The sequence below is a fragment of the Ipomoea triloba genome, chromosome 15, assembly GCF_003576645.1.
Source record: "Ipomoea triloba cultivar NCNSP0323 chromosome 15, ASM357664v1".
In the NCBI taxonomy this organism is placed as follows: Eukaryota; Viridiplantae; Streptophyta; class Magnoliopsida; order Solanales; family Convolvulaceae; genus Ipomoea; species Ipomoea triloba.
In genome coordinates, this window is record NC_044930.1 from 1,529,494 (window position 1) to 1,549,651 (window position 20,158).

Below are 20,158 nucleotides of genomic sequence, written 5' to 3' on the forward strand. Positions count from 1 at the left end.
TGAGTTTCTTTTTGTTAGATTTACAAAACAATAGTAAAAGAATGCACAAAGGAAATGTTAAGAACATCCTAAGACATATATTTATGTTCCTATACTTCATATATTTTCCATTAAATACTAGTGAATGATATTTGTTTCTCTTTGAGACAGCACTAAGGGGGTACGAGGTTTTGGTGCAAGTGGACTGTTGCATGCCATTGGACTTCTGCTGAAGCTGGGGGCACTGGAATGAGCCGATCTCCGGGCGGGCCTAGGCGACAGCTGCGCCTCCTCCAACACGCGGTTCTGCAGCTCCAACGGGTAGTCCCTCATGCACCCGATGCGCGGTCCAGCTCCCGTGGTCCATTTGCAGGATAAACGATGAGCGAGCTGGTACGATTTCATCCCTCTCTGGGAATTCAATCTCCTGATGATCTTTTCTTCCGGGACAGGCTCCTCGTAGTAGTCCTCCTCGTTGTCGCCTCCGAACAGGTTGCGCTTGGCGACCGAGAAGTCGTCTGCAGCGTCCGGGAAGTCCTCTTCTGCTGTGATGTACCCGTCTGATGATGGAGTTGGAGTTGGCTCGCGCTCTTGCTGCTGTTCTTTCCAGAACAGCTTCAGCATGTCCTCCCGGTTGGGGATTTCAAGCCTCGGGATGTTTGGTCGTCTCAATCTCGATTTTGGTGCATCCTCGGGGCTATACTTTTCGCTCGAACCATCTTCACTCGATTGCTTTTGAAGGCTCAGACTTTTCCCCTTCATGGTGAAGGCTTCTTCATCCTCATCACTTGGAGCTTTCTGCAAATTTTGGAGAAAGGCGTTATAGTTATAAGTCGGTGGCAGATATTGACTCTTTGTGCTTCAGTAGGTTGAGAAAGTAATTATGAACAGATACTGCATTGTAACATAGTCAATAGTACTCGAAAATAAGTCAGTGGCAAATGAAACTGTTCTCACTAGGCCTTTTAGAGCTGATTGTTCAATTCTCTACCTGTACAACAGAAACATCAACGCTATGATCCTCGAGGAACGACAAAAATTCCTCGAAATTCTCCTCCGTTGGGAGATAATGCCCGCTGTGAGGCCAGACCGCCTATACCATACAACAACAAAAGATTGATAATCAGCAATTCAGCATACATACAACTTCGGTAAACAATTAAGACAGTTAACAAACATTTTAGGTCTATGTATGTATACCTTCAGAGTGCCATCCTCGACGACTAATCTTCCAGCAGACAACGTAGCGCCACCAGCTAAGAAACTAGAATGCTGAAATGTTCCTTTGTGCTTCATTGCAACGTACAAGACCCTCGACACGCTAAGCACGAAGATCCACTTGGCATTTTTGGGGCCTTGCGTTGTGTCAAGCAACTTCCCACTCTGCTTATACATAAATTTCCCGTCTACCACTATGACTTCATACGTCTCTCTTTCTACCTGTGACACCACATTAAACGATTGGTGAATATCGTTCAAGCCATATTCTCAGACGTTTTCATAACTCATATGTAAGGAGAACAACTAGATGCCTTAAATCTGCAAATTAGGAAGAAGGGTGATCTATCTCCATTTTATTTACGAAATTGAATCTGACATTCATAGTAATTGGCACGGTTATTGTATGGTTCTAGGAAAATCATATGCTTTCTGTAAGAAACTTACCGGTCCAAGATACTTAATGCACTGCTGTTGAAGTTTGTATCTCGAGCATCTCTCGAGGTTTACTTCCTTACCTTCACCTATGTCCAGCCTGCAATGGAGTCGATAACGGGGAAAGGAGTTTAGATTAACTAAAACTTAAAGAAAAGTGTGTATCAATCTTTTGACAGTTGAAGCAAAAACTTACCAATAGAAGAAGGGTTGTCTGCTTTCACACTGGAGCCACTTGGCGTAATAAAATTGAAGATTGTGGCCATAGCGATGACGAGGGTCAATCTATTCACAGAGCAGTAATGGAACATCAGAAAAATCTCAACAAAACAAAACTTAATATGATTACATGATTGCAAAGGGAACTCACTGCTTCGAGCCAATGCTGCAGAGCAAGTTTACGTGCTTTCTCATCCTTCGACAAACCTTTTCCCACCTTTCAAATGAGCAAAACCTCAAGTTTCGAACTAAATAAAACCCCAAAAGTATATTAAAAGAATAGGGAAACCCAATCCTTACCTTAGCAGCTTTTGCACTTGCTCTTGACCAACGAGAAACAGCCGTTTCAGGTTTCTCAATGTCAAAGAAGGAAACGGAATTGTGCTTCAGTTCAACCGAATCTAAAAGCTTCCACCTGCATATAATGCCAAGCAAAATTTATAAATGTGAGAATTCGAGTTCAATTTTGGTACTTTTTTTACCAGAAGCATTATACGAATATGGAAAAAATTCAGTTCCTAGACCTATAAGATCCCATAATAAGCAATGGGTACTTATAACTTACCATCTTTGCTCTACTAGGACAGCACAGTCTGCTAGTCGTCTTCGTGTGCGAAAACTCTTATACGTTTTCTGCAACTTCAGGGCAGCCAGGTTTCTTTGGTTAGAGGTGTTGGGAGGTAGCACTTTCGTGCTATCCGGTGTAGGCAACTTTTCACAAGTTATGCCGTCTGATATACCCATTTCATTGTTTTCCTTATGAAAAACAGGAGACACCAACGAGATCTTGGTCTCCAATTCAGTGCCTTTAAAGCTTAGAGACCCTTCAAGGATCATCTTCCCTGAGCCAAGAGACTTCAACATGGAAGACTCGGGATCACCATTGCTGAGATTTATGGATTGTACCGTGGTCTTAACGCCATCGCTTCCAAAACTTATGGTTCTCACTAAATAAGATTCCACCCTGTTATCCAAATCATCCAAAGGTCTAGAGAAAGGCATTCCCATTTTACTGCAAAAACTGCTGGGGTGGATTTAAATTCCAAAGATTAATTCTCAAGATCTGTCAAACAAAGGATGAAGGTTTCAGTTTTTTACAAAGCATAATAGCAATCTACCAACAAATTTTAAAGAAGAAAATTAAAGACCAAAAAGGCATATTGAAAGATGATCAATAACTAGGAGGGAATTAAAACCTATCTAAAGCAGAAATAATTTTTAAAAATTTTCTTTTTTTTTTCCTTTTTCTTTTTGCAAAATTAGGCCAGCCTTCCCCTAAGGATCAAACTCTAACTCTGCAAGAGCAACCCAAGCCTCGAATCCGAATTAGTTTCACAATGGTGGGATAAGGACTCAAATCATACCATGAAACATTGACAGAGAAAGCAATTTCAATAATAAGTTTCTAGGTTTGATCTTAGAACACATTGGTATGGCACCTCCATTGTCATAGTTTGAAGGTTCATCCCATTTGCCTAAAATACATTTCAAAGCAACAAAACCCAATGTTCAAATGCATCATTACATTCATTCAACAGAACAATGAAAACAGGAAAAAAAAAAAAAAAAAAAAAAAAAAGAATAGGCATTTTAATGGTTTCAGCCAATGTTTGATGCAGACTGGATTTTCCAACCAATACATTAAAATGGAAATGAATCAAACCCCCCACAATCCAAAAAATAAAAATAAAAATTGCCCAGAAATTCATAAGTCTATCATAAACCTTAAATCGACCCAAACCCAATGTTAAAAGCACAGAGACATTAATAAAGATAGCATTTTTGATTACCTTATCAGAGAATGCCTAACCAGATGATAATGTGATAGGGTTAAGAGGAAGGTTTTGCTTGAAACAAATAAAATCAGGAAATGTGAGCTCAGGGATCAACTAAAAATGGTAGATTTGTATGGAAGAATGGGATGAAAAAGGGGACTCTCTTTGAATCCAAGAAATCAGAGTGGCTTGGCCAAATTGTATAGTATTTGCTTCCTCTCTCTCTCTCTCTCTATATCTCTCCCTGCACAAAAGTTGCTATGATGTACGTTAGCTGTCCCTTGCTATAAGCCAAATATTAAACCATATTTATAGTAGGTGGTGGAAAGAATTTAAATTTAGAAAAAATGGAGGTGAAATAGAGAGAGAGAGAGCCTTTCCAACCATGTGTTCCACTTCTTGACTGCATGAGGAAGTTTCCAAGCTCAAATTTTCAACTAAATTTAATTCCTCATAATATTAGAATGTAAAATGCATGAATGGTGAAATCTGATTTATATCTAAAATGCTATTGACATCCTCGTCTTTATCCCTTCGTTAGACATCATTAGGTGATCAAGAAAACTCGCAATTACAATTCCAAAGATTACTCATAAATAATATGTCCAAACTAAGAGCGTCAATAAACCACTTAGAATCAACTAGTATCGTAATGGTCGTTGATGATTTAAATTCTCCCAAGTCCCAATAGCTAATCGAGAATAAGATATGCATGGCTTATAAAGTGCGTTGATCTCTCTCTTTCCCTTCAGTGATGCATTTAATAGACTTTTTATAGAAGATTTAATGACACACGAGGATGCCTCGACATGGTCTACACGTCCTTTGCGTACTCGATAATCCTAATTGTGGAGCTAAGTGTCATTATAGACCTGACCATGTAATTGGACAATGACATGACTTTTGAGTGACTTATGTATCTAATTTAAATTAAGGTTGATTAATCATGATCAAGGTAAACTGGTGACTTCCCTAAGACGTTTCTAATACTAAAAATTCCTTATCGGGACAATCGTTACATTACGCTTAAAGTCGGAGATGACTGAAAAGTATATTTGACCATATTTTATTGAGATTGGGACGTATTAAGACAAGTTGTCTAACCCACTTGATATGTAATATACCTCAGCTCGCTTTCCTTGCATCACGTTCGGTAATTGACCACGAAACTCATACAGATTGGATCTGACCATAACTAATATCATTTGACCAAGCATCGACCGACATTAGATTGTGAATGTTATAATTCTAGTTAGGACGGGTGAATTAAACATCTAGACAGCCCTGTCATAAAGTGTTATCACATCATAATCACTCGGAGTGGAGTATCAGCATCATAAGGACACTTTGCCAAAAAAAAAAAATCTATCTCAAAATTCATCTTTGATACGTGACAAGCATGCCGAAAGCTTGACATGTGTTCCCCTCTCTTCCTATATAAAGTGCATTAAATACACTTGGAGGGTACATTTTGGGAGATTCTTAACTCTAACAAATTCCGAATTGTCCTACCAAACTTGACTTTTAACCTTAAACTCATACACTAAATCCAAATAACTTAGTACGATCAATTTAACCGTATTACCACTAAAAAATTAATTTATACCTAAAATGCTTTTATCATGTATATTATTATATTATCTCTCGAATTATTTTATTTGTTTTCCATTGATAACCTATTAACATTATGGGGAATTTAACAAAAAAAAAAAAAACACATGACATTTAAATTAAACGTCAATATTCTCGAAGTTATACAATTAACTTTAACCGAAGCCTTCACCTACCTAATTAATGAAGTCGGTGCATGGCTACCCGGCTTGCAGGCGTGTAACTGTGGCATGCAGATGACACCGTGACACTGACACTAATCAAGTAGATATATGTTATTATGTTTTAGGTTTCGAAGAGAAAATAATGAAAATAAAAAATGGTTGGAGGGCGGCAGATCCCTAAATACAAGCTTTACTAGTAAGTTGAGTTAATGATGTAATTGGGTATACATTTCTTGATGGATATGATTTAGGCCAGTACTCTAATTATTTTTTATTTTTTTTCCCTTACCTAATTTAAATTTTGCAAGTTTCAACACTGAAGTAAACCATAACCGAGTTAAGTAGTTGGTTTTGGTGCTGTCATTGACTTTTCTTTTAAAAGTTTTTATTTTTATATTGCGTATTTGGTATTTACATTAGTTTAGTAATCATATATATATATATATATATATATATATATATATATATATATATATACAAAACAGTTCCCATAGGATTATACGGTTACGCACCTAAACATTATAATGGTGCACCTTAAGTACACAAACCACGCACCTTAAGCACACAAGCAAAGCATTTTAAAAACGCAAATCACGCGCACCTAAAGCTTTAGGCCGACGCACCTTAAGTATACAAACCACACACCTTAAGAACACAAACCACGCACCTTAAAAATACAAACCACGCACCTAAGGTTTTAAAATGATGCATCTTAAATTTCAATAATACATGCACATTAAGCATACAAATCACGCACTTTAAGAAGAAAAATTACGCATCTAAAACAATAGCACGAAACTCATATATATATATATATATATATATATATATATATATATATATATATATATTTGCGTTAGTTTGTGTGGGAGACAATGCAACGCATGCGGTAAGCTTGGTAAATTTCAGACATGCATTTCTACGAAGTGGTGTCCATTCAATGAAGGTATGGCTTTTAGGAAGAGGCGGCGGCGTAGTCTTTTCAGCATTATTATTTGTTTTCCAACGAAATTAAACTGACCAGCTAGCTAGCTTTTTGCCCTTGCTTTTTTCTCCTTTTCGCCGACGTATGTAGGCCGGGGGGATTATTGACGGAATCTGGGTCAGACATGACCGTGGAATAATAATAATAATAACAAAAATACTAGATGCACTCCCAAAATTATACTCCCTACTTTTACTCCCACTTGTGTTCAAATTTGATTGGAGGATGAAACAAAAAGGAATGAATAAACACATGACCCCCTATTAAATTGATCAATCAAAGCATGCCAACTCATATGGAGTAAAAAATGGGAGTGTGAATTGAGAGTATATATAGAATTACTCTAATAATAATACTATAATTCAGAAAGCCGACCTTTTCACGACAGAAAAAAAAGCCATTTAATTTGACACTGACAGAGCTTCATACGCTGTATGTCGTCGGCGATCGCTAGCTTTTCATTAATAACCACATTCGACGCTGCTACTACTGCTTATTAGTACCAGCTAGTATAAGTCAAACATGGGAGCATGCATTTAGCGTTGTCAGTACAGCTAGATATATAATGTACTTTCTTTTTGTACGGATATATGAAATCCACTCCTAATATATTAGGCCTATGACCTACGTGCGTACGTACGGTGCGACCAAACATATACCCTATCCTTGTATTAAAATGCTTATCCAAACTTAATAACCAAAGTAAAGTTACTCAGACTGTTCACTTCGTAATTATATTCAGACTGTTCACTTAAGCCCTGTTTGGTAAATAATCAGCCTATCAGCCAATTTTGGCTTATTTGACCACTATTAGTTGTTTGGTTAATAAGCTTTTTGTAACTCCAAAATGCTAAAATTCAAAATGCTACTCAAAGCAGCCATTTCAATTAGCTTTTTGAGAAAAGAAATTATACCAAACAGCTATCAGCAAACAGCTAATTTATCAAACAACTTTCTACAATCAGCTAATATTATCAACAAATCATACCTTCTAACTCAATCAGCCAACAATCATTTACCAAACAGGGCCTTAGTAATAATATATTCATTTAGTTACACCATCTAGTAGTTGTTTTGGGTTCTCGCGTCACTCAAAAAAACTGGTTATCCAAATATTTTTTGAGTAATATTAGATATTGTAAGTGTCGAAATTTTTTTTTACTTTCCGTGTTAGATAATATTTGTTACTAGTTAAGAAGTTAGTTAGTTTTTTTTTTTGTTTGCATAGCTGTTGATATATAGATGGATAATTTTTGTTTGCTCAGGTGAATAATATTACCAACTAAGGGTGGTTATTTAGTTTGATTTTGAGTCGTTTTCATTAACTGAAAAAAAAAAACAAAAACAAAAACAAAAAAACGTACAAAGTTAGCTAATTAATACGGAGTATTTTATTGAAAATCCTAACATGTGTTTCAGAAGTCAGAGAGGCCAGTTAATTTTAGTCCGAACTACGAGGCATGGGTGCGTCTGAACCCGACAGAGCATACACGTACGTACATATGATTTTCTGATTTTTGTAAGACAACAGATCACTCCCCGGATTCTAAATTTCCAATACCGAAGCCAAATCGTCGTAACGTTTCAAAAAGAAACAGAAAACAAATTATGCACTTTCCACGCGCTTACCGAACAAGGAATTATAAGCAGGCGGTTTCAGAACACCGACGTAGGCCATTTGGGCTGGGTTGGATGGATGTCATATGGGCCTTCTTATATGCACTGTTGTCGGCCCACAAGGTGCAGTTTGGCAAATTATGCTATGGACCCGAGTCCACCTTGCAATATGAAATTTATCGAGTGCATATCGGCATAGATTGTTCGGTCCCCACGGACGGCGTCAAAATGATAAAGTAATATACGGAGGTACGAATGAAATCCTCTGTATTAATACTCAATCGGGTACAAGTTGGAATACCCTATGCGAAATCGGTTTACGTGAAAGTGGGTCAGAGGTTCCCGGTCTCTTTGACTATCATAAAGACTCAACAGCCAAAAGTTCATCTGCCAGCAATAAATGCGCCTTTTGTAGGTGGCATCGGGAAGAGTTCCGGCCCAGCGGCATGCGTTAAGCATGTCAAACATGCACCGGCCTGTGCGATGCCCAACGTACGGAAGCCAAATGTGAGTCCCGGATAGGCCGGGACTTTAGCCGAATAAGGTACCATACCAGGGCGGGATGTTGGTTTGATCGGCCTATGGAGACCGGAGGAACAATCAGGGCACTTTAGGCATGAAAATAGACCAGCAACCAAATCTAGGTCGGTAAATACATTAGACAGGTAGATAGGAATACGTGAATCAGGATTTTATCCCTATCATCCTTATATAGTAGTTGCGAGTTTTTCTCATCATTAAAAATAAATTGTAGTTAAGACCAAAGCTACATGAGTGCGTACATATCAATAAGTAATTGTAGCGATAACTCTACGAACAAGCTAGATCAATGTTAAATGATCATTTTTTTGACATATTATATAGGGGAGTTTGGGGGCAAATTTGAAATATTGTTTAATAAATTGTTAAAATCATGGGTGGTCCAAATCCATAGCTAGTGAGGAAAGTGACTGCGTTACTACCTACCATAGTACCATTATCAATGAGGTAAGTAAACTTATAAAAATATATAATATTTGTGGTTAGTCATGTTAATCATTCCACACTGCTTTTTATTATATCCATTATTTTGTTATTAAAAAGCAATGCATTATTATTAGGTTTAGAATGGGAGAAAGCTTGAGCCCAAAGATTGATGGACTAAATCGGTATCGTCAGACTCAAAGTATAGTTCAAGTGGCAAATCATTTTTTTTTTGGAAAAGAATTATGCAGGGTTAGTTAGGTGGACCCGAACCGTTAAATGGACGGAGAAAGATATAAAACACTTCGTAAAGTACTACTGGCTCTGTTACCATGCAATTGAGTATCACTAGACTAATAGGTATTGACAACACCCTAATTTAAATGACCAAATAATTATGTTATAATTGAATTACAACTACATCCAATAAAAACACGTTAAAAGTGGAGTTATGGATTTTTCTTTCAAAAACTGAAAAAACAGTTAAACAGCCTGCAAGAGTACGAAGGAGAAAATTATTAGAACTCGCCCATTTCCTCACTTCTCCACTACTCTTTTCAACTGCGAAGGACATAAACAGAAAAAAACCCTAGGTTTAGCTGGATTTAATTACCATTCAATCGAATGAAAATTGGAATCGGAATCGAGCCGAGCTGAATACAATCGCTGCTATTCGTTGTCTAAGATGGCGGTTTCGGAGGAGGAATCATCGTCGTCGGCGCCGGCGAGTAGCTCCAGGTCACGATCAGCAGCTATGAACGGAGGATGTTATTTGGCGAAGACGGTGCTAAGAGGAAGCGTTGTTCTCCAAGTCGTCTATGGCCACATCCGCTTCCCTTCCTCAAACGACGTTGTTTTCGGCAAGGTCTCCGTGTTATCTCTTCATTTATCTGCTCCGTTTGGGATTATTAATACTCAGTATTGGATTTCTGCTTTCAGTTGCAAATGCTTAGCGATTAAATTTTCTTTAAGTGCAATTATCAACGTTTGTTGTTTAGTTCTCTAGGCAAACCCGTACCCAAAAAGATTAAAACAGTGATGAAATCATCTCAAGTGGGGCTTGTTGCAGTGCGAAAAAAAATTGTGTAAGAAATGCGAATTAAAGGTGAAAATGTGAGAAGGAAAATAGAAATATCATATCACAAATTGGAATGACTGAGAAGAGGGTCTGCATCCTATGTGGTGAATAGTTTTAGGCATAAAAAGGTCTCTACAGAGGTGAGGCTAACTGCTTCTGTGTATGGTACACAAATTCATTAGCTTTAGTATAGTGAATGTGTGAATAGAGCTGAAGTTTGGATGCCATATTATCTTGATTGTAGTCCTTGCTTCTTAGTGCTAGCTGATGATGATAACTGATATATGATAGGCATTTGGTTCAGGAGACATCTATAGAATTGGTGATCATAGATGATGATGGAGTTGTACAATCAATATGTGAGCAGCCAGTGTTTGGCACTATAAAAGACCTTGCCATTCTGCCTTGGAATGATCGATTTCATTCTCGAAGCTCACAGGTTTTTAGTTACTTTTCTTTCAACAGTCAGATTTATTTCTATACAAATGCAGGGTATCATTCTATTATTTGTTTCTTTGTAGATTCATGGCAAAGACATTCTGGTTGTTATTTCTGATTCAGGAAAGCTATCATTTCTTGCATTTTGCAATGAAATGCACAGGTTTTGGCTTTGTTTTTTGTTGACTAAATATATTTATATTTTTATATTCTTTTTGCTTTATTTGTATTTTTTTCCCTAAGCCTGCTAAGATACTCGACCTATAGTTACAGTGTTCAAATTTAGCTTAGAAACTTATTATTTCCATTTAAGTCTTACTTTTATGGGACTTCATTGTTGATCTAGGTTTTTCCCATTAACACATGTTCAACTCTCTTCTCTTGGGAATTCAAGGAATCAAATTGGAAGGATGCTAGCCATTGATTCTAAGTAAGTTTTTTCCTTGACTAAGAAGTGTAACCAGTACAGTTAGATTGTTAGTAACATTACTTATCAGTTCTTGGGTTATGACTTAGAGTTTGTAGGATGTTTATTTATGTAGGTTTATTACTTTGCTCTATGCAGTGGCTGTTTCATTGCTGCTAGCGCATATGAAAACAAATTAGCTCTTTTCTCTGTCTCGACTTCTTGTGGCAATGATATTATTGATAAGGTTAAGTTTCTAACTGTGCGTTATTTTCTATGTGCTTTCTACCTACCTGAACTGGATATCACAATTGGAGTTGCTGACATTCTTTTGCTTAATGGTATTAGAAAATCTGTTGTCCTCCTGACAATCACGAGGACATTAAAACTGTAAATGGTGTTACTGAAATCTGTGGTACCATATGGAGCATGTGCTTTATCTCAAAAGATCTCCGCCAGCCAAGTAAGGAGCACAACCCTGTATTAGCAATTCTTCTGAATAGGTATGATGACTGATAATGGTTTCACAGAGAAGATTTTGTCAAATTCCCAATTTGTAAAATTGCTTTATTACTGAAACTGGTTTCATGTTTTTCTTCTCTGTGATATTTATTTTTGTTGATAAAGCTTCCCACTGTTAATAAGAAAGCTGAATTATCTACTGCAGGGAGAGAACATATAGGAATGAGCTCATGTTGTTAGAATGGAAACCTAAAGAAAATTTGCTTCATGTGATATATCAGTATGTAGAAGCTGGACCATTTGCACATCATATAGTTGAAGTTCCTCATTCATATGGACTAGTTATACTGTTCAGGGCTGGAGATGCCGTCTTAATGGATTGCAAGGATGCTCATAATCCTTATTCCCTATATAGAATTAGTTTAAATTTCACTCCTTCAGTGGAAGAGCAGAATTTTGTGGAACCTACAATTAGGATTCCTGATATCATTGATGAAGAAGGAATGTATAATGTTGCTGCCTCTGCCTTATTGGAGCTCAGTGACATAAACAAAAGTGATCCAATGAATATTGATGATGATAGCAGCACCAAACCAGGTACTAATTATGTCTGCTCATGGACTTGGGACTCTGCAAATAAAAACAACCCAAGGATGATTTTTAGTGCTGATTCAGGTCAACTTTTTATGGTTGAGATTTTTTCTGATTCTGATGGCATCAAAATGAGCTTATCTGATTGCCTTTACAAAGGGCTACCAGCAAAAGAGCTATTGTGGGTGGAAAGTGATTTTATAGCAGCTATTGTTGAGATGGGTGATGGGATGGTTTTAAAATTGGATGATGGCAGGCTAGTTTACAGAAGTCCAATCCAGAACATTGCACCAATATTGGATATGTCAGTTGTGGACTACTACAATGAGAAACATGATCAAATGTTTGCTTGCTGCGGGATGGCACCTGAAGGGTCATTGCGAATTATTCGAAGTGGTATCAGTGTGGAGAAGTTGTTGAAAACTGCTCCCATTTATCAAGGCATAACGGGCACTTGGACTGTCAAAATGAAAGTCACTGATAGATATCATTCATTCCTTGTGCTCTCATTTGTTGAAGAAACCAGAGTGCTTTCAGTTGGGGTAAGCTTTTCTGATGTAACTGATTCTGTGGGTTTCCAGCCTGATGTCAGCACCTTGGCATGTGGTCTCATGGCTGATGGTTTACTGGTGCAAATACACAAAGATGCTGTTAGACTTTGCGTGCCTATTGCATCTGCTCATCCTGAAGGTGTTCCCCTATCTTCCCCTGTTGGAACATCATGGTCGCCTAATGATACAAGAATTAGTTTGGGTGCAGTTGGGTATAATGTGATAGTTGTGGCCACTTCTAGTCCATGCTTTTTGTATGTACTTGGTCTGAAATCATTATCAGCTTATCAATATGAATTGTACCAGTTGCAACATGTAAGATTGCAGGATGAGTTGTCCTGCATTTCCATCCCTCAGAAACAGCTTGAGCAAAAACCATTAGTTTCACCAATGAGCAGCACAAATGATGCCCCTTTGGCTGCTTTTCCGGCAGAGCTTGACCTTAGTAGTACCTTTATTATTGGTACACACAAACCTTCGGTAGAAGTACTGTCCTTTTCGCTTGATAAGGGCCTTCAAGTTATTGCTATAGGATCCATATCATTAACAAACACTCTAGGAACTACCATCACTGGCTGTGTTCCTCAGGATGTAAAGCTTGTACTTGTTGATCGACCCTATATTCTTTCAGGATTGAGGAATGGTATGCTACTCAGGTTTGAGTGGCCTTCTACCTCTAATATTTCTTTGCTACACTCATCTAATCTGCAGCATTTCACCAGTTCTAATTTGGCAAATTCTACTACACCATTCACATCTGTAAATTACAAGGCCATGCCTACTTCCTCATCCACTTTATTTGATAAGACAAGGGACAGTTTTCCTATTCATCTTCAACTAATTGCAGTCCGTCGCATAGGCATCACCCCAGCTTTTTTGGTTCCATTGAGTGACTCTCTTGATGCTGATGTAATTGCACTGAGTGATAGGCCTTGGCTATTACAAACTGCAAGACATAGCCTTTCCTATACATCCATCTCCTTTCAGCCTTCCACACATGCCACTCCTGTTTGTTCCACTGAATGTCCGAAGGGAATTCTATTTGTTGCTGACAACAGTCTTAATTTGGTATAGTTTATTTCCATTCTATTTATTGTTCTTGGCTTAAATGTTGAGGCATCAACACCAAATTGAATGTAACCTTTTGAATGTCGTGTGGATTGAATGCTCGTAAACATTGTATGCATGATATTATTAGGTAGGGTTCCCTTGGTATCTATTACCTTAATTTGAATATTATATGGATTCAATGCATGGAAAAAATGCATGCTTGATATTGTAGCTTTATTCATTTATTTATTTACCTAGAGCAAATGATTTTTGAGTAGGGTGCCTTACTTTTTATCTAAGATATTAGGCGGAGGAGATGAAGGAAATCTGATAACACGGTTTGCTTAGTAACTGTTGGAATCATATGACAAAATGGAAGAAGTTGTAGCACTACACCTTGTATAAGAACCTAACCACCTGAGTTTCTACTCAGCAACTATTTATGTTTTTATTCAAGTTCCAGACCTGTTTGGAGGTTATCTAGACATCTGCTTCATGCTTCTGAAGTTTGGCCTGTTAGAGACCCTTTTTTGAGACTGTTCGTGATGCTATATCCTCTAACCCCTTCCCCCCTTTGAAAAAGAAACTGTGTAGGGTATAAAATAAATATTTTGCCTGTCAGGTTTTCATTCTTGCACAAGAAAGAGCATCATCTTTCCTTGCATTTTATTTCAGTAATTACAGCCTAATAGTTTGTTTATTCTTTATGTCTTCATGGTAATCATAGTTTGATATAACAGTTGTCCTAATTACGTTTTAGGTGGAGATGGTGTCTAGTAAACGGCTTAATGTGCAGAAGTTTAACCTTGATGGCACTCCACGCAAGGTCTTATATCATAGTGAAAGCAAGTTATTGGTTGTCTTGAGGACTGATCTCAATGATGATTCATCCTCTGATGTTTGCTGTATAGATCCTCTAAGTGGATCAGTGGTATCCTCATTTAAACTGGATCCTGGGGAGACTGGTAAATGCATGGAGTTGGTGAAATCTGGGAATGATCATGTTTTGGTAGTTGGAACTAGCCTCTCATCAGGACCTGTAATAATGCCTAGTGGTGAAGCTGAAAGGTTTATTATTATCTCCTGAATTCATTTTGGCAGTTTCTTTTTGAGATCTGTTCCTTTTATTATGTTGGCTTTAGATTTATGTATTGTATTATGCATGTTTACTTGTATATTTAAAATTCATAAGATGTTTGAAAATTTCTAACCTGACACTCTGACAGTTTTACTTTGAGCTTATTGTTTATCCTAGTAGCTTTCTGTAGCATGGTCAATGATTTTACTTCTTGATCTAAAAGTATTTCTTCAATCAATTGTTTTCAAGTATCTTTGCCTTATCTTTTTGTATTGATCTGATAAATGCTTTTTTACAGTACTAGGGGTCGTTTGTTAGTCCTCTGCCTTGAACATATTCCAAATTCAGATAGTGGTTCAATAGCATTTTTTTCGAGAGCTGGATCATCTTCTCAACGAACTTCACCCTTTTGTGAAAGTGGGGGATATGCAACTGAACAGCTGTCTGGTAGTAGCCTTTGTAGCAGCCCTGATGACAACAGCTGTGATGGGATTAGACTTGAAGAAAGTGAGCCATGGCAGTTACGTTTAACATATTCAAACATTTGGCCAGGAGTGGTTCTTGCTATCTGCCCTTACCTTGATCGTAATTTCTTGGCTTCAGCTGGTAATGCTGTAAGTAGCAATATACCATTTCTTTTGCATAATAAGTTGCCTTGCGTGGCCCCCTCTACCGCTTCTAATATATGCTCTCTCTTTGTCAGTTTTATGTATGTGGCTTCTCCAGTGATAATTCTCAAAGGGTGAGACGACTAGCGGGAGGGAAAACACGATTCATGATCATGACTTTAACTGCACACTTAACTAGAATTGCTGTTGGTGATTGTAGGGATGGTATCATGTTCTACTCATATCAGGAGGTATTAGATTCTTGATCTGTTATTATCACCTTTTTGCTGCTTTATTTTAGGAAATGGTTGAGCATATTCATCATGCTGCTTTCTTAAGTTTGTGTACTTACGCAGAAAGTTCAAGCCTAAGTAGTGGCTTGCATTGGTAGCATGAAATTCTTTTATCCTAAACACATTACCTTGATTCTGCATTTCAACCCAGGATGCAAGAAAACTGGAACAGCTTTACTGTGATCCTGTCCAGCGGTTAGTTGCTGATTGCATTCTTATGGATGTTGATACAGCTGCAGTTTCTGATCGAAAGGGGAGTGTTGCCATCTTGTCCTGTTTAAATCATTCAGAAGGTGAACTTTTTTCTTTCGGACCTTGTATTAGTTTTGAAATCATATTCTTTCTTGTACTTGCAACTGGTTTTTGCTGCAATTCAATTGTCTATATTTCCAGCTTATGCTAGTGGTTTAATGCTTTCCTTCTAAGGATGCGATCTGCAGTCTCTGGAGACTATCTGAGATAGTCATAGTGTAATTATAAATTTTAATGGCCTGAAAAGATGTTTCTCTTCTAGTCTTCTTTGGCCCAAGTAAATGTTTGTTTTGATTTAAATGTTTTTAGTTTCTACTTTTCCCTTTTTCATCTTCTTTGAACTCTTTATCTATTAGTTTCTTGTTGTTGATATGTTGTATGCTGTTATTGCAAAGTTTCCTTTCTTGATTTGTTTCTAACTGAGCTTAGTGTTGCAGAGAATTCCAGTCCTGAATGCAACTTAGCTGTAGTTTCATCATTTTACATGGGTGAAATTGCGATGCGGATCCGAAAAGTAAGTTTCTTTTAGGACCTATTGGAAATGATGTTACCATGGTATCAGCTGTCATCTGCTGCCACATTATAGTTGTTTCCATGAATCTTGTCTTTAAGAACTGCATTTAAGAGTTAGGGTCTTTTCACTTGTAGACCCGACCCCCTTCTTTCATAACTCTGATGGTCAAACTCCTTATCCTAATATTAAGCCACCCTTGGTCACTTAAGTTTTTAAAAATAGCCAGTCTTGGACCCCTACCCTTAATCGTGAACAAAAATGCACAGTTCTTTAGTAGATGTGAACATCCTTGGGATTTGGCTAAGTTCATTAGTTGCCACTTCAATTCAGCATCCTTATGAATGGAGGTGGTGCAGGCAAAGGACCCAAATCCAGACTTGAACCCAAAAGCTGTCAAGTTCAACATTCCTGAGGAGGATGGCATGCATCTGCCGCTTCCTCTGCTAGCTGGTTGACACTATTGGTGCCAGAACTAGGCATTCGGTATGAGCAGTAAAATTTCAGATTTCAGAGCTTAATCAAGATCTCATCTCTATAAACATTCAAGATCTTTGTCAAGAATAATCAAAGTTTCAGAGCAGTTTATGAAGAATAACCTGATTAAATGACTTGGAAGATTAAATTAGCTAATTCATCATTGGCCTAGTCTACAAATCATTGGACAACAACAGGGGGTTTAATTGCCCTTCTTTTCTCTGGTGAGAACAAGGGACGGAGGATTTTTTCTTCAATTTTTTACCTGTTGCAGGCTTGCAGCATCTGTTGAACTCCTCTGATTAGCAAATCAAATGGTTTTGTTATTTTGAATCCAGCTATTGGCTTATGTTGCCAGCTTGCCTCACCTGTTGCGGTCAAGTTACCCACACGTGAATTTCCGTAATCATGTCCATAGTAAGCAGTAGGGAATAATGCTGGCAACTTTTAAAGACTTAAGGGACCAAAAGTGGTTAAAAGTTATCATAAAGAGTTTGACCATCAGCATGGTGAAAAAAGGGAAACCAAAAGTTTAAAACTCCCTAAGAGTTATTAGTATAGATGATAGGAACACCATTTATGGACAAAAAAGGGTTGTAACTGCTGTTAACAGCTGACTTATAAAAATTTTAGAAACTAAATGACATGAATGTTTGTAGAGATGAGAACTTCTACTCTCTATATATGATTCAGCTTACTGAAGCGATTTGGACTGAAATAATGTGTTTGTGGAAAAGAAATTTGCTGCTCTCCTTAACTGGAGGTGTTCTTTATTTGTGGCAACTTTCTGACAATCTGTCAGAGTGTGATTAAGACAGACTAATGATATGTCAGATTTTGTTAGGGAAGTACAATGCTGTGTTTTCTATGGCCTCTAAGTACCTTAATAAATGTGGAGCTTAAATGCGGGCTACTCTTTATTTGTCAGTAATTCAGGATGTTATCTCATGGAAGTCAGCTGAATTTACTAAAATTTCCAATGATTGAACATAGAAGTTTCTTGTTAAATGACAGCAGAGTTGTATAATATTGTTTTTCTTTCAAAATAATTTTATCATTTGACTGGTTGGTCATGCTCTTCACAAATATGACTCAAGGAACTACTAATTGCAGGGCTCATTCTCCTACAAACTTCCTGCTGACGATGTTTTGAGGGGCTGTCGAGACACTAATGGTGTTAGTGATGTGTCACAGAGTAGCATTATGGCTAGCACACTATTAGGAAGCATAATTACTTTTGTTCCTCTGACAAGGTATGAAATGATTTGGTGATTCCTTTGAAGTCAGTATGCTGTATGTGCATTGGCTTCCTAAGTCTGGTGTTGCATTGTATACAAGCAGAATTTTAATTCCTTGGTCTCTATGTGAACTGTTTAGCTAGCCTTTTCTACTTGATACACGCTACTGAAATAAATGGGGGAAAGAAAAATAGAAGAAAAACAAGGGCTAGAAATGGAAACATGTTTTTATCGTTACTGCTTTGTAATTTGAGTACTATATAGTGTCCAAAATTGACTACAGTTTTTACTATTAGGAAAAGAAATTATTGTTGTAACTTCAATTCAATGTTCCTGTAGTAAATGTTTCACAGAAAATATATCCTGGAGACCTGGACTGCATGTGTTTTCATTGAGATTTGCTTTGCTTGATCACAGGGTGGAATATGAACTGTTAGAAGCAGTACAAGCAAGGCTTGTTATTCATCCATTGACTGCTCCTATACTCGGAAATGACCATAATGAGTTCCGCAGCCGTGAAAGTTCGGTATGCAATATAATAGTACTACTTATTATTCTTTTGATTCTTGAGCTAAAGGTTTTTTTTTTTTTTTGAAACTTGTTGGTACTTTGTGAAAATTACTCCCAATGGGTTCTTTTGGATAGGAAATTGAACTAATGCTAATATGTAAATTAAATTGATATGAAGATAGGAAAAGTTTATAAAGTTTGTGATGGCTATTCATTTGGCAGGCTGGGGCATTGAGGGTACTTGATGGTGATATGCTTGCCCAGTTCTTGGAGCTGACTAGTATGCAACAAGAGGCTGTATTAGCACTACCCCTTGGCTCACATAATACAATCATGTTAAATTCAAAGCCCTTGCCTGCTCCTATTACTGTTAGTCAGGTTGTGCGTCTGCTGGAGCGGGTTCACTATGCACTGAATTGAGTCAACTGTTTGTTTGTGCGAAAGCACCGAAATATAGAATAGAATTAGCACATGCAAGGGCAATCGTTTGTGGATCTCTTATTGGTGATCGTGTCAATGATTCGAAGAGCTCCTCCACCAGAATCATTTTGTAAGAATACAACCCCGGCCTGTTCTATTTAGTTATACGATCTTCCAGTCTGGGGTTTGCTCATTATGCCATTTGTGTCATGTCAATATAAGTCCGAAACTTGTGCACATTTTTGTTACAGGGAGTCCCGTGTTTACTTGGTTGCATCTATAAACTTTCTGTGTTTCTTGTAGCAGTTCTAGCTTGTAAATTATTACGCACTTGCAAGGATTCAACCACAAATATAAATTGTAGATATTATGCTTCAATTTGCATTTTTCGTTTGAATTCTAGTAATCTTGATTTCTACAGAATGAACTTCACTGGGTAAAAGGTGAGACAATTAGATTGATGCTTTGCACTTCATCATGCTTGTATGAGAATAGCCTTTCCTAATTAAAGCATGTGCTCCATCTCAACTAAAAGCCTAAGCTGATAGTTGGACTGCACATATTATATTTATGCTCACACGCCCCCTCAACGTGTGCGGTGGATTCCAAGCGCAACACGTGGAAGTCTCTTTTTTGAGGGTGACGCGGAGATTCGAACCCAGATACCAAATTAAAGCATGTGCTCCATCTCAACTAAAAGCCTAAGTTGATAGTTGGACTGCACATATTATATTTATGCTCACATTCCTATTTTTTCATTATGCATGATAGCCAGCCCCCACCCCCAACCACAACTCTAACCCCACACACATAATTTGCTTGTTCATACATTCAGCATGCATGTGAACTATGCAACCTCTCCTTCTCTCCCTTCCTACCTATATAATTGGCTCCCATTTCATCCTTCCCTCAACAGAGTTAACCAAATCCTCCTCAAACAATCCTTTACCATCATGGTTTATGGCCATTTGAATTTTTTAATCAAATTTTATTTTCATATGGCCATAGACCATGGATAGTAAAGGATTTCATTGAAAAATATTCTACAAATACAGTAGAGCACAAGGTGTTTAGTGAATCGGAATTGTTGCAAACCAAAATATGGTAAGAGAGGCATGCTCCGTCTTCAAGTTAAGTTATGAATGGTAATACATATCATAAAGATTGTTGGCATAAAAATATTACTACGTATATTATTATTTTTTTAGAATTCTTCTATGAGCTTTTTC

The 20,158-nt window shown here is 37.5% G+C and overlaps 2 protein-coding genes across 4 annotated transcripts; one reads left to right on the forward strand and one right to left on the reverse strand.

The window, feature by feature from the left end:
• Nucleotides 1–103: 103 nt before the first annotated feature.
• LOC116007215 (IQ domain-containing protein IQM6-like) lies at nt 104–3,878 on the reverse strand. Its single transcript, XM_031247827.1, has 9 exons — nt 3,642–3,878; nt 2,417–2,914; nt 2,152–2,266; nt 2,003–2,068; nt 1,829–1,917; nt 1,645–1,732; nt 1,180–1,419; nt 971–1,072; nt 104–777 (listed from the first exon to the last, which is right to left on the reverse strand). Exons 2-9 carry the CDS (start codon nt 2,857–2,859, stop codon nt 118–120), a joined length of 1,803 nt encoding a protein of 600 aa, XP_031103687.1. The 5' UTR covers nt 2,860–2,914; nt 3,642–3,878; the 3' UTR covers nt 104–117.
• Nucleotides 3,879–9,457: 5,579 nt separating this feature from the next.
• LOC116005554 (splicing factor 3B subunit 3) lies at nt 9,458–19,326 on the forward strand. 3 transcript variants are annotated; one of them, XM_031245772.1, is made up of 15 exons: nt 9,652–9,831; nt 10,349–10,483; nt 10,566–10,645; nt 10,829–10,912; nt 11,048–11,135; nt 11,237–11,391; nt 11,556–13,560; nt 14,303–14,610; nt 14,919–15,234; nt 15,324–15,479; nt 15,673–15,814; nt 16,211–16,287; nt 17,875–18,014; nt 18,417–18,525; nt 18,732–19,326. In XM_031245772.1, the coding sequence occupies exons 1-15, from the start codon at nt 9,652–9,654 to the stop codon at nt 18,927–18,929; spliced, it is 4,173 nt and encodes a 1,390-aa protein (XP_031101632.1). In that variant the 3' UTR covers nt 18,930–19,326. The 3 variants fall into 3 exon arrangements, 2 of the variants coding, with proteins under 2 accessions (XP_031101633.1, XP_031101632.1); XR_004094991.1 differs by lacking the exons at nt 17,875–18,014; nt 18,417–18,525; nt 18,732–19,326 and adding an exon at nt 16,401–17,868 and having other exon boundaries at nt 9,460–9,831; nt 16,211–16,359; XM_031245773.1 differs by lacking the exons at nt 15,673–15,814; nt 16,211–16,287; nt 17,875–18,014; nt 18,417–18,525; nt 18,732–19,326 and having other exon boundaries at nt 9,458–9,831; nt 14,919–15,226; nt 15,324–15,474.
• Nucleotides 19,327–20,158: the final 832 nt, after the last annotated feature.

Bases quoted from the DNA above. Each gene is read 5' to 3' on its own strand.
- LOC116005554 (XM_031245772.1), top strand. From the start codon at position 9,652: ATGGCGGTTTCGGAGGAGGAATCATCGTCGTCGGCGCCGGCGAGTAGC. The intron at 11,136-11,236 runs GTTAAGTTTCTA...TAATGGTATTAG, and splicing joins GCAATGATATTATTGATAAG to AAAATCTGTTGTCCTCCTGA. The intron at 15,480-15,672 runs GTATTAGATTCT...ATTTCAACCCAG, and splicing joins TGTTCTACTCATATCAGGAG to GATGCAAGAAAACTGGAACA.
- LOC116007215 (XM_031247827.1), bottom strand. From the start codon at position 2,859: ATGGGAATGCCTTTCTCTAGACCTTTGGATGATTTGGATAACAGGGTG. The intron at 1,918-2,002 runs GTGAGTTCCCTT...CTCTGTGAATAG, and splicing joins TGCAGCATTGGCTCGAAGCA to ATTGACCCTCGTCATCGCTA. The intron at 1,420-1,644 runs GTAAGTTTCTTA...GTGGTGTCACAG, and splicing joins GCATTAAGTATCTTGGACCG to GTAGAAAGAGAGACGTATGA.